This window comes from Macaca fascicularis, chromosome 5, assembly GCF_037993035.2.
Source record: "Macaca fascicularis isolate 582-1 chromosome 5, T2T-MFA8v1.1".
Classification (NCBI taxonomy): domain Eukaryota; kingdom Metazoa; phylum Chordata; class Mammalia; order Primates; family Cercopithecidae; genus Macaca; species Macaca fascicularis.
The window spans coordinates 49,024,550-49,039,903 of record NC_088379.1 but is presented as its reverse complement, the minus strand read 5'-3'; the positions used below and the strand labels follow the sequence as shown (position 1 = coordinate 49,039,903).

General features: G+C 37.1%; 1 protein-coding gene and 1 long non-coding RNA gene across 14 annotated transcripts in view; one reads left to right on the top strand and one right to left on the bottom strand.

Annotated features, from left to right (window-relative positions):
* WDFY3 (WD repeat and FYVE domain containing 3) overlaps window positions 1-15,354 on the bottom strand; it is a 309,189-nt gene that overhangs the window by 75,859 nt on the left and 217,976 nt on the right. For 12 of the 13 annotated variants that reach the window (XM_045392358.3, XM_045392361.3, XM_074039773.1 and 9 more), the window contains 4 exons: window positions 10,892-11,127; window positions 9,228-9,362; window positions 7,655-7,834; window positions 5,426-5,659 (listed from right to left, as the gene is read on the bottom strand). In XM_045392358.3, coding sequence (XP_045248293.2) covers window positions 5,426-5,659; window positions 7,655-7,834; window positions 9,228-9,362; window positions 10,892-11,127 — 785 coding nt within the window. The remainder of the gene's footprint in view (window positions 1-5,425; window positions 5,660-7,654; window positions 7,835-9,227; window positions 9,363-10,891; window positions 11,128-15,354) is intronic. The other variant, XM_045392356.3, reaches the window with a different exon arrangement.
* Window positions 2,503-4,382, top strand: LOC141410297 (uncharacterized). The gene is made up of 2 exons (XR_012434825.1): window positions 2,503-3,124; window positions 3,315-4,382. It is a non-coding gene; the product is annotated as an uncharacterized lncRNA (long non-coding RNA).

Below are 15,354 nucleotides of genomic sequence, written 5' to 3'. Positions count from 1 at the left end.
CAGAATTTATACTTGTGACTGGTCCTAGTGGCCTAGTTTGATGTTCTTGCTGAGGTGTATAGCAGTCTAACTTTTCAAGGACTTAACATTTTATGAAAGCATGCATTGTTGTCTCTGAGATGTTCTTTTTCTTTTTAAACAATTCACTGGACTACTGTTTTGTGCCAGACATAGGGCTTATATATATACATTATCTCATATAGTCAGGAAAATACCCTTGAAAAAGATACTAATGATTTTAGAAATAAGTTAACTGAGGCTTCGAGAGAGTAAGTCACTTGGTCAAGTCACATCTAGGATTCAATTCTCAGTTTCTGTGAAGCCAAAGCCCATGGCTTCACCAGTTACATCATACTCTCCCCGCTCTACTAAAATCACCTTATGAAAGTTAAAAGCACAAGAGCAAATCTGCAGAGTGTGGGCTACAATCTGTTCATCATTCTTTTAGATAAGACTGGTTGGCCCACCAGACAACCAGAATGAAGGCAGCCATTCAACATATCCATCTTTAAACAGTCTCCTTTTCGAGGTCTTGGGGACACTACCCAGAATCTTTGTGTCCCACACACAGGCCAGACAGCCTGTACACGTCTGCTGCCCGTGGGTAAACAGCACAGTCTCTATGGAAGGCAGGCCTTTGGAATTCTGTCCTGTTTCTGTAATGGGCTGGAAGGCATTAAAGATAGGATTTTGAGTCTCCTAATTCTGACTGTAGTCTGCTGTTGACTGATTTTTCCTCTCTGAGTTATTCTGTGGTGCTCTCTTTGCCCACTTGGCCATTGTTTTTTGCTTGTGTCCCTGTAGTTCCTCAGGGTGGGTTTCACTCTGATGTATGACAATGGGGAGCTCTTGCAGAAGATGGTTGGAATAGAGTCCAGTGAACTCCTCAGACCACAGTAAGGTGCTTATGGTGTCAGAAAAGTGTTGGCCGTATCCCCTCCCAAATCTCATCTTGAATTGTAGCTCCCATAATCCCCACAAGTCATGGGAGGGACACAGTGGAAGGTAATTAAATCATGGGGGTGGTTACTCTCATGCTGTTCTTGTGATACTGAGTGAGTTCTCAAGAGACCTGATGGTTTTATAAGGGGGTATTCCCCCACTTCACTCTGCACTTCTCCTTGTTGCCACAATGTGAAGATGGACGTGTTTGCTTCCCCTTCTGCCATGATTGTAAGTTTCCTGAGGCCTCCCCAGCCTTGCTGAATTATGAGTCAATTAAACCTCTTTCCTCTAAAAATTACCCCATCTCAGGTATGTCTTTATTAGCAGTGTGAGGTTGGACTAACACACACTGCAAGTCAGCACCCTCTCAGTTTCATTATCTTTACCTCCAGATATACACAAATCTGTTTGAGCTGTTCACATGCACTTTCTTCCTATTGCCACAGTATTTATTTGCAGCAAATTCATTTGGCTCTCCAGAAGTCTAGTGGTGACAGCAGAGGTTACTGATAAACAGGAGCTAGGAAAAGAGTCTCTAGGCACCCCTATAGAAGACAACACAGGCCACTTAGTCAATTTTTTGAGTATGTTTAAGTGTCGGGCACTGTGTTATGAGTATTAAATCTTATTTAGTTTTCACAATAATTCTCAGAAAGAGGTTCCACTTTTATATCATTTTACAGATATGTAAATTGTATAGATGTGAAGATAATTGAACTTGGTCAAGGTCACACAGCTATATCCAGCACACATGTAATTCCTCAAAATACTTTTTGCTGGGTGATGTACATATATTTAACCCTCACAGTAATCTTGTAAGAGAGATGGTAAATTATATCATTCTCTAGAGAATGAATTTAGCTTGGGAAGATGAACATGCTTATACATTAAACAACAGGGCCAGAATTTATTTATTTATTTATTTATTTATTTATTTTTTTTGAGACGGAGTCTCGCTCTGCTGCCCAGGCTGGAGTACAGTGGCCGGATCTCAGCTCACTGCAAGCTCCACCTCCCGGGTTCACGCCATTCTCCTGCCTCAGCCTCCCGAGTAGCAGGGACTACAGGCGCCCGCCACTGCGCCCGGCTAATTTTTTGTATTTTTAGTAGAGACGGGGTTTCACCGTGATAGCCAGGATGGTCTCGATCTCCTGACCTCGTGATCCGCCCGTCTCGGCCTCCCAAAAGTGCTGGGATTACAGGCTTGAGCCACCGCGCCCGGCCAGGGCCAGAATTTAAACCCAGGCACTTCTTACTCTCAAACCTATGCTCTAGCTTTCTGCTACAGCACACCACTTCCCTTGTATTTGGCCTCAGTCACACTAAAGCCAGTCTATATGAATGAAAATCTCCTATTTGTATACTAATGAATTTTACCGCTAACGAAGGTAATTTTACATGTTCTTTTGTAGATATAATCAAGTAAGTAGATACTTTTATAATGAAATTCTAACACTCATAAGACTGAACATGCTCTGGTTCACGTTTACTGGACTCAGATGTTCAAGTCCCTTCCTTCACAAAGGTAAATGGTAAATATATAAGATAATTCTCTCTCTCTCTCTTCTTTTTTTTTTTTTCTTTTCTTTTTGAGACAGGGTCTCACTCTGACACCTAGGCTGGAATGCATTGGAATGCAGTAGTGTAATCATGGCTCACTGCAACTTTGAACTCCTGGGCTCCAGCGATCCTTCCACCTTAGCCTCCAGTAGGTAGGATATAGGCACGCACCACAACACTGGCTATGGCTAATTTTTTTGCAAAGATGGGATTTCACCTGTTGCCCAGGTTGGTCTTGAACTCCTGGCCTTAAGAAATCTTCCTGCTTTGACCTCCGAAAGAAAGGGTTGGGATTACAGGCATGAGCCACCATGCTCAACCTAATTTTCTTCTTGAATCTCTTCATGGATAAAGACTTCATAATCATAATTTTCAAAATCATAGGTTTATAATTTATTGTTACACCATTGGAAGACACAGAATGTTAATATTTCATTAACATAAAATTTTTTTGTATATGTATTCTGCATATGTATATTAAAGATCCTCAAAATATTTAAAAGCAAATTTCTATGTTTTTTTTATTAGATGGTATCCTATCTTCCTGTTTGGGAATTTCCAGGGATGAATAGTTAAATGATTCAAAAATACAGTAAGCCTTACTTAATGTCATTGACAGGTTCCTGGCAACTGCAACTTTAAGTGAAACAATGTACAGCAGGTCTTCAAATAACATTGTTTCCTTCAACATAGTTTTATTATAAGGTTGATGAGGAAAAAAATTAGTTTTGTTACACGTCATTTTGCTTAAAGTTGCAGCTACCAAGAACCTATCGATGACATTAAGCGAGGACTTACTGTACTGACAGAATACACCAAGTCTCTGTGCTAACTGTTGTGAGAGACAAAGGAACACATGAAAGTTGGTCTCTAAGCAGTTTATAATCTATCTGGAAACTTCAATCCTGACACCCCCTGCTCTTCCCTGAACTATAATCCTACTCCCTAGTATAATGAAGCACTATTCTACTGTAGGGCAAATTCATGCCCCAACAAAGAGAACCTTACTTCAAGGTTAATACATGTTATTATATATCAAATTTTTCCTACTAAAAAAATATAGAAAACAAAAATAAAAGGCAATTATACAATTTATATATGGTTAATTAATTAGCTATTCAGGTTCCAGAAGCTTGAAAATGCTATCACTGGATATTTCCAGTCATTCCATATCTTTCATGTATGTATTTTCCTTTTTTGATCAGTTATGCTTTCTTGCACACTTCTCTTCTGGCCTTTATCCTATTATTTTCTGATAAACTATTTCACTTTTTCACAAAATGCTTCAAATTTTTACCATATACAGTGAGATACTGGTCATTTCTCTTCTCAGAGCTTTTTAAAGTTTCCAAACGGGAGAAGTTCCACTGGGCCTGCTTTTTAATTCTACCACATGCATTAGTGAGGAAACCAATTATTCTCCTGCCATTATTAAACATTGTCATCCTGGTTAAATGCTTAGCATAACTGGTACCCTAATTACACTAGTGATTTTTTAAAAATTGACCAAATTGAGATATTTTCACATGGATAAGATAAACATGTGGTTTTCAGGTTGCTATTTATAAGTTAAGTGTACTAGCCACTAGAGGGCGCACAAAAAAAAAATCTCAGGTTCAGCTGTCAAACGGCTGATAGTGGAAGTTCCTCAAAGAGAAAAGCAGTCTTCTCCACAGATCTACTCTTTCACAAAACATGTTATTTTTAGAGCCCCTGGCATGGGCTGTTTGACCTTATTTACATGAATTGGTCAAAAGAACATTAATGTATATGCAACTAATTATACGGTATTAAATTATCTCTCTGTGATATCTTCAGGCTTTTCTAGGTAAACATTTTTTAATACTTTTCTGGGATAGCTAATTTCTAGAGCCAGCAATGAGGTCACTTAAAGGCTTAGAGCCACTCTCATTTTCTGATGTATCAGCTGATTCATATCAATTGTCAGGAGAATGGGCAGGCAGGCAACCTAGAAGTTTGCTGCCTTGGGGAATTTAACAAGTGCATCCTGGGCACCTATTCTGTACAATACACCATGTCTTAAGCTGCACAGGACACTGACAACAGTAACACCTGGCAATGATAGGTAAGATAAATTGATGTAGGAAGTTATAAGGTAAGAAGACAATGGCACTAGGCACTGTTAATGTCCAGGGAAGGGATTGGCACACTATGGCCTGTGGGCCAAATACAGCCTGTGCTGTTTCTGTAGATAAAGTTTTATCAGAACGCTGCCATGCTCATTCTCTTACTTACTGTCCATGGCTGCTTTCTAGCTACAACAACGTAGCTTAATAGTTGTGACAGAGACTGTATGGCTCACAAGCTTAAAATATTTACTATTTGGCTTTTTACAGAAGAAGTCTGCCAGCTTCTAGAGAAAGGATGATAAAGGACTGAATTAGAGACATCTTTGAGGGAAGGAAAAGAAGAACAAATTGATAGGGTCTAAAGCACATGTGGGATTAACAACTTTGCACAGCCTATAACATGTTCTGCCTACACATAAACAAGAGGAATTAAAAATCTTTGGCATAGCCGGGCGCGGTGGCTCAAGCCTGTAATCCCAGCACTTTTGGGAGGCCGAGGCGGGCGGATCACGAGGTCAGGAGATCGAGACCATCCTGGCTAACACGGTGAAACCCCGTCTCTACTAAAAATACAAAAAACTAGCCGGGCGCGGTGGCGGGCGCCTGTAGTCCCAGCTACTCGGGAGGCTGAGGCAGGAGAATGGCGTAAACCCGGGAGGCGGAGCTTGCAGTGAGCTGAGATCCGGCCACTGCACTCCAGCCTGGGTGACAGAGCAAGACTCCGTCTCAAAAAAAAAAAAAAAAAAAAAATCTTTGGCATAGAACTTGCTTGGTTACTAATGTTCTAATTTAAAAAATAATGCAAAAGAGATATAAATGCATTTCTTTACCTCCAACAAAAGATCAATTAGTGGAGTTTGCTTGCTGGCAGGGGTGAGACAGAGGTTGTCTATGATTAAGACCCTCATGAAGTCAAAAACGAACTTTTTAGCTGGGTGATTGGTCAGATATGTCTTGGTGCCCACATTGCAGTACTCTGATTGGCTCCTGTTCATCCCTGTGTCTGCTGCAAACGCTTTAAACTCTTCTGCTGGAGATCCAACTTCATCATCAAGGTCAGTCACCTAGTAAAATCAAGTGGAAAGATACAGTAATCACATTAGACTCTGACATTTCTACTTCTGTGTTTCCTAAAAATAAAACTGTAGCAGCAGCATTTTCCACCTATTAAGCTGTTCAGCACATTATTTCACTCTGCTTTACTCGACCCTTCCTTTCAAGGTAGTAATCTGGCACCATATGTCATGGTTATGCAACATATGGTGTTTCTGACTGACCACTAACAACATACCACCTTCATGTTGAATTATATGTCTACTGCGGCTAACTGCTCTTAAAATATATGGAATAAAATGAGGATAACTATGTTTCCATATTTGAACTCTACCCCTACTGTGAAGTCAAATGTCACAGAATTTCAGATAAAAATCTGGCATAATGGTAGCATGTAAGGGCTGATCCATTTTTTATAGGTTAAAAAAATAAATAAATAAATTAAAAAAAACCAACAATACTAGTACCAATTTTGAACCAAGTGACAGAGAGAGAGAGACTAGCAAAGAAATTATAAGATGCTGATGGCCAGACGCAGTGGCTCTCGCCTGTAATCCCAGTACTTTGGGAGGCCGACGCGGGGGTATCACCTGAGATCAGGAGTTCCAGACTAGCCTGGCCAACATGGCGAAACCCCATCTCTATTAAAAACACAGAAAAACTGGCCAGGCATAGTGGTCCATGCCTGTAATCTCAGCTACTCAGGAGGCTGAGGCAGGAGAATCGCTTGAATTTGGGACGCAGAGGTTGCAGTGAGCCGAGATCATGCCACCATTGCATTCCAGCTGGATGATAAGAGCGAAACCCTGTCTCAAAAAAAAAAAAAAAAAAAAAAAGATGCTGACAACAAAAAGACATTGATATATTATTCAAGGTCTTTTTTTTTTTTTTTAACCAAAAATAAGGATTCTAAACATTATAAACAAGCCAGGGTATTAAGGTCATGTGTCATATTTGCCCTTCTCCTAAAAATCCCTACCATTTAAAAATAAGTACTGTACCTTTATACATGGAGAAAAATTAGTATAAAGAAGGTCATCTACCCCAGGTTCTAGAGTACATGGTGGAAATAAGAAGAAAAATCATGAAATTTTGAAGTACTATGGAGGAATAACTATCTTTTGGGTGTGTTCTATTTATTTTTAAGCCTGTTTTATGTTTACAGTTTATTAGCTAATCAACATCAACGTGCAAAAGTGGTAAGTACAAGCCCCTGCAATATGGTTTTGTGTAAATTACAGTAGTTTATTTGTTTTGAAGTCATCAGTATTTATGTCAACTGAACTATTAGTTACTGTAATGAACAGTATTTAGACTCCAAGTTATGAAACTATCCATCAAGGCCTCTGCAAAAATGTGGTTCAGTGAATTTCCATGTGAATATATTTTCAAAGCAGGAAACAAGGCAGCATATGAAGATATGATATTGTACATGCTAACACAATTTTTGGGCTTATTTTAAAGGACAAAAGAGTATCTATACATACTACATGTGATTATATCTAGTAGTTTTTAAGTTAGTACAAAATAAGCAAAATAAAAGTTTAATGAAAAAAGAAAAGTCAGGCGGAAGAAAGGACCAACACTTGCTTTCAACCCTATAATTTATTTGTAAAAGTTAAATCCAGCAAATATCTACTTCCTAAAATAATAAATAAATAAATTTGGTTGGACTAGAGTTATCTTAATGGAAAAGAACATTTTATAACTACACAGCTGGCATCATGTAAAATAAGAAATGAATCAACTATTTGAAAAGGGAAATTACTAACAAGGGACTTACAAGAATATGGTGAATGAGAAAAGGAAGTAGAGTTCACTGTGATTTTAGGAGAAAGCAGAAGGAAACTGTGGGGAGCTGGGGACACCAGACAATAATGCAAGAGGTGATGTATAAAGTTATGAAACTGTAACTTGTTCAGAAGCTTAAAAGATTGTCAAAAAAAATCTGCTAATCATTGAAACAGACTAATTCCAGTTCTGACATTTTCCTCCCCCTTTCCTACCATCTCTGAGTAAGGGCGAATATTGAAGGGGAAGACGGTGGCTGCTAGTGCACACAGGAAGTCAGGGCTCATCCACATGGAGGCAAGGTCTGGGACATTGTGATACAAATATCTGAAGAACTGCATCAGGGTCACAGGATATTCTCGGAGCCAAGATCCCTCTTCTTCTGATTGCCAAGGCTGTTATGGGGACATGAGAGGAAACACTATGTTAGAGTAATTGACACAGCTATAAATTATTTTAAAAATCCACTACTCAGTACTCTTATGAAACTGGATATATTGATGGTACAGAACTCTGTAAACCACACATATGAGCAAACACACACGAAAGAAATTTAGAAACTAGCTTAAAAAAAAATCCCCTTAGAAACTGATGGGATCATTGTCTAATCGTTGGATTACTCACAGGTCTGCTAACCATTATCAGTGGTTTTGATTATTCATTATTATTATCATGAGTGTTGGTGGTACCAAAGTGGCTGTATTACCATCAATGTTGCCCCATCGTGCATCATGCTAGGAAGTTAGGAGTAAGATAAAAGGTGGGGAAATTACTTCACCTTTCTGAGCCTCACTCTTAAGCATTATGTAATACAACAATGATGATGATTAAAGAAAAACCATGAATACTGTATATCTGAACAATGTATATCTTCTGATATCTGCCCAGAGAGTATCTTTTAAAAAACTTTTCTTATGTTTTTGTAGTTGTTTATGAATAGGCACCAAAACAAGACTCCTAAAACATTCTAAATCAGTACATCTAATGGTAATGTTCTGTTCTTAGATGATACCACAATAGTTTTGACTGAAATTAGATTTGTCAGGTACATGTAATTCAAGGAGTCAAGTTAATATTTCCCGTTACAACACAATCCTAAATTGTACAAACAAATCTGGTCATTATTCACTGTATTCCTGTCAGATCGATAGGAACATCAATTTTGTCTTTTACTCTTTCAATTCTTCATCTCTAAGTTAGACATAATTAGAGCAGAAGAAAAGCAAAAACAAAATCAAATGAAACTTGTATTGTTAACATTTCTGACCTCTAAAAGAAAGTGACTTTAAAAGTTGAAATATTATGTAATATTATAATTGTAATAACATTCACTACAAATATATACTCATTACATATGTACTCATTATTATATATTCTATAATATTAATAATGTAAGTTAATACTTATGAAACACTTATGTATCAGGCATGTTTATAAGTGCTTTATGTGTATACACTATCTTATTAATTCCTCACAAATACCCTAAGAGATGCATTCTATTATCGCCGGCATTTTAAACACCAGGAAACTGAGGCACATAACTGAGGATAACAGGTTGGAAGTACCAGAGGTGAGATTTTAACCCAGGTAGGGCTTCAGAGTCCATGGTCTTAACAACTACACAGTGTGTTCTTACATTAGACATAACTTTGTCTAACATAAGAGTCTCAAGTTCCAGAGATCATGCAGTAAATAAGTAGTTATGTTACCAAAAAATTCCTCTATTTACAAAAAAGTATCCCAGGCAGGAGGAACTCTCAATAGGCCTGGGTATCTGAGTGAACTTACTGAATTCAGCATGCTGCGGAGCATTCCCAATAATAAAAAAACAGCTTCTGTGCACACGTTATGGATAGAAGAGACCACAGTTCCGCTGGAGGCAGGAACTCCAAAGATAAATGTCCAGATGGAATCCAAGTCAAACTGCAGAGTGAAAGTAAGCAAATATTAGCCACCACTAATTTTTCAGTAGAGACCCTCGTAAGTTCTAATAGTCTAAAATTTCTTTGAAACTAGTTTTTTGTTGTTTTTAAAAGTAACCAATGATATAGACATAAAGAACTAGTACCCTTCCATCCTACATTTTAAAACTCATTTTTATAGATATAAAAAAATTGAATACTATGTTATTATTCTGCATCCTGCCTTAGGTACCTATGTTAAAAAACTGCTTTCTACTTTTTTCCTAAAGAATGTAAAAATAAAACACACGTTAATTAGCCAAGAGATAAAATTATAGAACCAATAAATTTAAGCAAGATCTTTTAAACAAAGCACATTAAGCTCACTTCTTTCCCATTCTCAGCAATATTTTAATTTTAGATTACTTACAGATAAGATCTGATAAAATAAAAATTGAGACTTATTAATAGCAGGTTTATAAATAAACTTTATGACTATGGTACCATGGATATTGAAAAACTGCATAACCAATATAACTGCACTAAGCATGAATCTGTATCTTGATTTAATCTAAGGGCACAGACTCAAGTGTTTACACTTAAAAGATTTTGTCAACTACTAGAATTGATTTGAATAGCATTTGGCATTAGGATGGAAGCATAGTTGAATCTAAAAGCTAGATTCCTAAGTCTTTGCAGTACCACAAACATTAGCTATATATAGACATCTTTAATAGTCTTCAATTAGAAGTCAACTAAAGTCTTACTGTTTTCCTAATGTTGATAATATCTATCATTAAGTAATTTTTTTTCCCCTAATCAGAATTTGCACTGAGAATCCTGTCACACCCACTCGAGGAGTGATATTTAATTTATGGTATATAAGCTACTCCTTTCATTTTTAATTCCGCAGAAATAAATCACATAACAGGCTGGGCACAGTGGCTCATGCCTGTAATCCCAGCACTTTGGGAGGCTGAGGCAGGTGGATCACCTGAGGTCAGGAGTTCAAGACCAGCTAGGCCAACATGGTAAGACCCTGTCTCTACTAAAAATACAAAAATTAGCCCAGTGGGGTGGCGCCTGACTGTAGTTTCAGCTACTCAGGAGGCTGAGGTGGGAGAATCGCTTGAACCCGGGAGGTGAAATTTTCAGTCAGTCACGCCACTGCACTTCAGCCTGGGTGACAGAATAAGACTCTGTCTCACAAATAAAATAAAATAAAATAAAATAAAATAAAATAAAATAAAATAAAATAAAATAAAATAAATCATGTAACAAAAGAGTTCTTTAGATCACCATTAAATATCATACAGAGTCTTTATGCATATATAATATACAGAGTAATCATATAGGAAAAAAATGTAAATAGGGACAAAGGACTTTTGGGAAAATTTTCTGTGGTATTTTCAAATTTTTCTGTCCCAAATCAAACCTTAAATGTGGGGAAAGTGATGGAATTGACAGTTGGTTTTACAGTGATTATCCATTATCCTACGGTGATTCTTTGGAATACATAATTTCACGCGCCCCTTGCTAGATAATTCCTACCTGGCAACCCTGCTTACTCCGGCAGCTGATGACAGGCACACTGACCTGCAGGTTCTCAGGCAGCTCACTAACTGGCTGCTGCAGAAACAATGCCATGAGGAGAAAATAGAGGGCAGGGACATTAGTGTGTTTAGGAAGGAATGACTGAAGGACTGGAAAACCAGGAAAATGACAAGCATCTCGGTTAATCTCCCTGACTGTCGATCTCCCACCAGCACTTCTGCCCACATTGAATCCTAAGAGAAGAGAAAATATAACAGTAAGTGCAAAATTAGCAACTGATAAACATGCTGCATTAACAAAGGAGAAAGCAATTCAGTATGTGTTAACATTTCTATCCAGAACATTCATATTACTACAGGCAATTAAGTATTCAATTGTTGAATTAATCTTCAGTCAAAAGTTTTACTTTACCATTTGTTTGACTTGAGCAAGCCCGTCTATTAGGATATAGGTTTTGAAACACAGTTGGGACAATAAGATACAAGGAGTTTGAAAATCCTTCTTAAGGTGCTATAAGTTCTACTTATTAAATGAAAGACCTCAGAGGAGCTCTAGTGTTCTTGGCTTGTAGTTCCCCAAGAAAAAAGTGAAATCCAAAATACAGCCAAAATTTAGAATGCTACAAAAATATAACTTAAAAATATCCTTGTTATAATACATTTTTATTTTTTTGAGACACAGTTTTGCTCTGTTGCCCAGGCTGGAGTGCAATGCCATGATCTTGGCTCACTAAATCTCCACCTCCTGGGTTCAAAGCAATCCTCCTGCCTCAGCCTCCTAGGTAGCTGGGACTACAAGCATGAGCTACCACCACCAGCTAATTTTTGTAACTTGTTATAACAATATATTTCATTTGTCCTGAAAATCATGAAAAACTAGCTAACCTTAAATTACCTATGAATTTAGAGATAAGACTAAATGAGTAAGTAAAACAATCTTTACTCACAACATCATCTGTAATCTGTTGGAAAGCTGCTGGGCAGTGGGATGGCAAATCCAAGCCTGTTGTGGCTGCAGCTATCCACTGGCTGAGCTTAACATCCGGAATTCCCTCTAGAAACCCAGCTTTTAAAGGAGATGGTCAGTTCTTACTAATATAGCTTATGGCAGCAGTGTTTCTATCAATCTTGTTTCCTCTGTTTTATAATGAAATTCAGGATACACCCTAAACATCTGGTTCACCCCACACCTAGGGAAGTACTCATTACACAGTGAATGTTGCTCAAATTTTCAATGGAAACTTTTGCGAATAGCAACCAATAGATGAAGAATTTATTTCGGTCTGAAGCAATTTGTATTTCAAATAGATATTTGCATTTGTTATTTATTCTTTAAGAGATGAGGGTTCACTCTGGAGGGTTCACGTTGGAGTACAGTGGCGTGATCGTAGCTCACTTAACCTCAAACTCCTGGACTCAAAGGATCCTCCCGTCTCAGCCTCACCAGCAACTAGGACTACAGGGACATGCGACCATGCCTGGCTGATTAAAACATTTTTTTTTTGTAGAGACAGGGTCTTGCTATGTTGCTCAGGCTAGTCTCAAACTCCTAGCTTCAGGTGATCCTCCCACCTTGGCCTCCCAAAGCGCTAAGATTACAGGCATGAGCAACTGCACTCAGCATAGATAGCCATATTTTTTTCAACTTCTTTTTTTCTGGAATGCTGCAAAGTACATATTACAACTACTGTTTTATATAATAAAGGAACATTTTATGTCTACGTTGCTTTTAAAATATTTTATCCTAACCAATTCCTCAGTGTGACATGAATTAACTTCCAAAGTATGCTCTTCTAATTAATAAAAAATTATATAGCAATTCAACAAGCTCCTTCCCATATCACTCCTTAATCACAATGAATATGTGAGGTAGAAATTACTATTATCATTTTTACAACAGAGAAAACATGATTTGTTCAAGTCACAATGTGGGCATAAGTGGCAGTACTATGCTATGAAAACGAATTTCTCCATTTTAGAGTCTGAAAATTATTATTTTCTTTGCCCTTATTAATGAAACTGCCACATTTCTGAAAGATTGCCTTAATTAGAAGATCATGCTGATTTTTTTTAATAGTAAATTCTAAATAAAATTATAAGAATAAACAATGTTTTGAGCTCTAAGAAATCAAAAGACATCTCAGCTACTCAGGAGGCTGAGATGGGAGGATTGCTTGAGCCCAGGAGTTGAAGTCTAGCCTGGACCACATAACAAGATCCAATCTCTAAAACATAAAAAAATTTTAAAAAATGAAAAAGAAAACCAAAAGACATGAAGTGGTATTTTATACATTAAATAGTAAAATAGATTTTGATTACACTGCAAGTTCTAAAAAAAAAAAAAAAAAAAAAAAAAAAAAAGACAAAACTGGCATTATCATTTTCCTCTCTGAAGTCTCACATTATTTTTCCCTATAATTGATCTTAAGGAATATTTAATATACTACGATTAAGCATTAATTTAGATACAAGTTTCAGCTACATGGAAGATTTTTATGGCAGCCATAAAAAAGAATGAGTTCATGTCCTTTGCAGGGACATGGACGAAGCTGGAAACCATCATCCTCAGCAAATTAACAGAGGAACAGAAAACCAAACACCGCATGTTCTCACTCATAAGTGGGAGTTGAAGACTGAGAACATATGGACACAGGGAGGTGAACATCACATACCGGGCCTGTCGTGGGGTGGGGGTTAAGGGGAGGGAGAGCATTAGGACAAATACCTAATGCATGTGGGGCTTAAAACCTAGATGACGGGTTGATAGGTGCAGCAAACCACCGTGGCACATGTATACATATGTAACAAACCTGTGTGTTCTGCACATGTATCCCAGAACTTAAAGTAAAATTAAAAAAATACATATTTTTATAAAGAAAAATTTGACAAAAACCAATAAATGTGAATAAAAAAGTAAAAAAAAAAAAAAAAATAGGTTGTTATTCCGTCAAGGAGAAATAGAATCAAATGAGCTGATATATACACCTGTTTATATACACAAAAATGTGTATGTGTCAGATAGATATTCAGGGAAAATTAAGTTAAGCGGGGTCAAATTGAAATTAAATTTAAATTGAATACCTAGATTTCTTCTTTGAAATAGGAGCAGCATATGCATGCTCACAAAAGTACCAATGAAGTATCAAAAGATTCTAATACATGAAATCAGGTAGGTCAGATACAGTGAAAGTGATGCAGGACAGAAAAAGCACAGGACTAAGAAGACAGATTCTTAGACAGTATTACTGCCTCGCAAACTAACCTTATGTAGTTAACAGTCTTAATTTCCTAATTAGAGAAATTAATCCTTACTTTATATTCATCAGGCTTATTTTCTAGAAAATAAAACTTATACGCAATAAAATATATGCCTGTCTCCAGATTCTTGAAGGACAAATGAGATTATATATGTGAAATAATTTTTCAAACCACAAAGTACTATTATAAATCTCAGGCGTGATTACTCCTGCTGCTGTTGGCCTTCCAAATAACCATTGCTGCCAGTTAGCATTTAAACCTTGCATATTCAACAGAACTCACATTCAATTATGCCTTTCATTATTTATTCTCCAGTAGGTATTATTAAGGCCAATAAACGAAACTTCTTACTACCAAAGTATTCAAAACAATTATATCTGTAGATTAAATCCTTCCCCAGAGTTCATGTAAAATAGTGATATATTTTTGAGCACAAAAGTACCTATGATGATCATTTAAACTGTATATTATAAACCAGACAATTTTCTTTAGAAATCACTTCACAGTGACATGGAAATGATATTACTTTTCCTTTATCACATACGAAGTTTCTTCAGACCTTCTTCATATATGAAATAACAATACAATAGTACTATGTTGAAAGATCTGTCTTCCTATGGCCGGGCACGGTGGCTGACACCTGTAATCCCAGCACTTTAGGAGGTGGAGGCGGGTAGATCATGAGGTCAGGAGATCGAGACCATCCTGGCTAACACGGTGAAACCCTGTCTCTACTAAAAAAAAAAAAAAAAAAAAAAAAAATAGCTGGGCGTGGTGGCAGGTGCCTATAGTCCCAGCTACTCAGGAGGCTGAGGCAGAAGAATGGCATGAATCCAGGAGGTGGAGCTTGCAGTGAGCCAAGATTGCACCACTGCACTCCAGCCTGGGTGACAGAGCGAGACTCCGTCTCAAAAAAAAAAAAAAAAAAGATCTGTCTCCTATCATTTGCTTTCATGTTTGAATTAGTAGTACAGACAGCACCTAGACACTGATACTTAAACTTGTTTTCTATAAATAAATTACATATTAAATTCTAATCCCTATTTTTCCCATTGGACCAAGGTAAACAGATATTCTCAATATAAGCTTCTTAAGATCAGACATACAACAATTAGACACGATTTACAAGGTAATGTTACATGACAAATGTATATCTAAAATTATTTAAGAACGGAATGACTTTGCCTTTCAATAAAAACACTA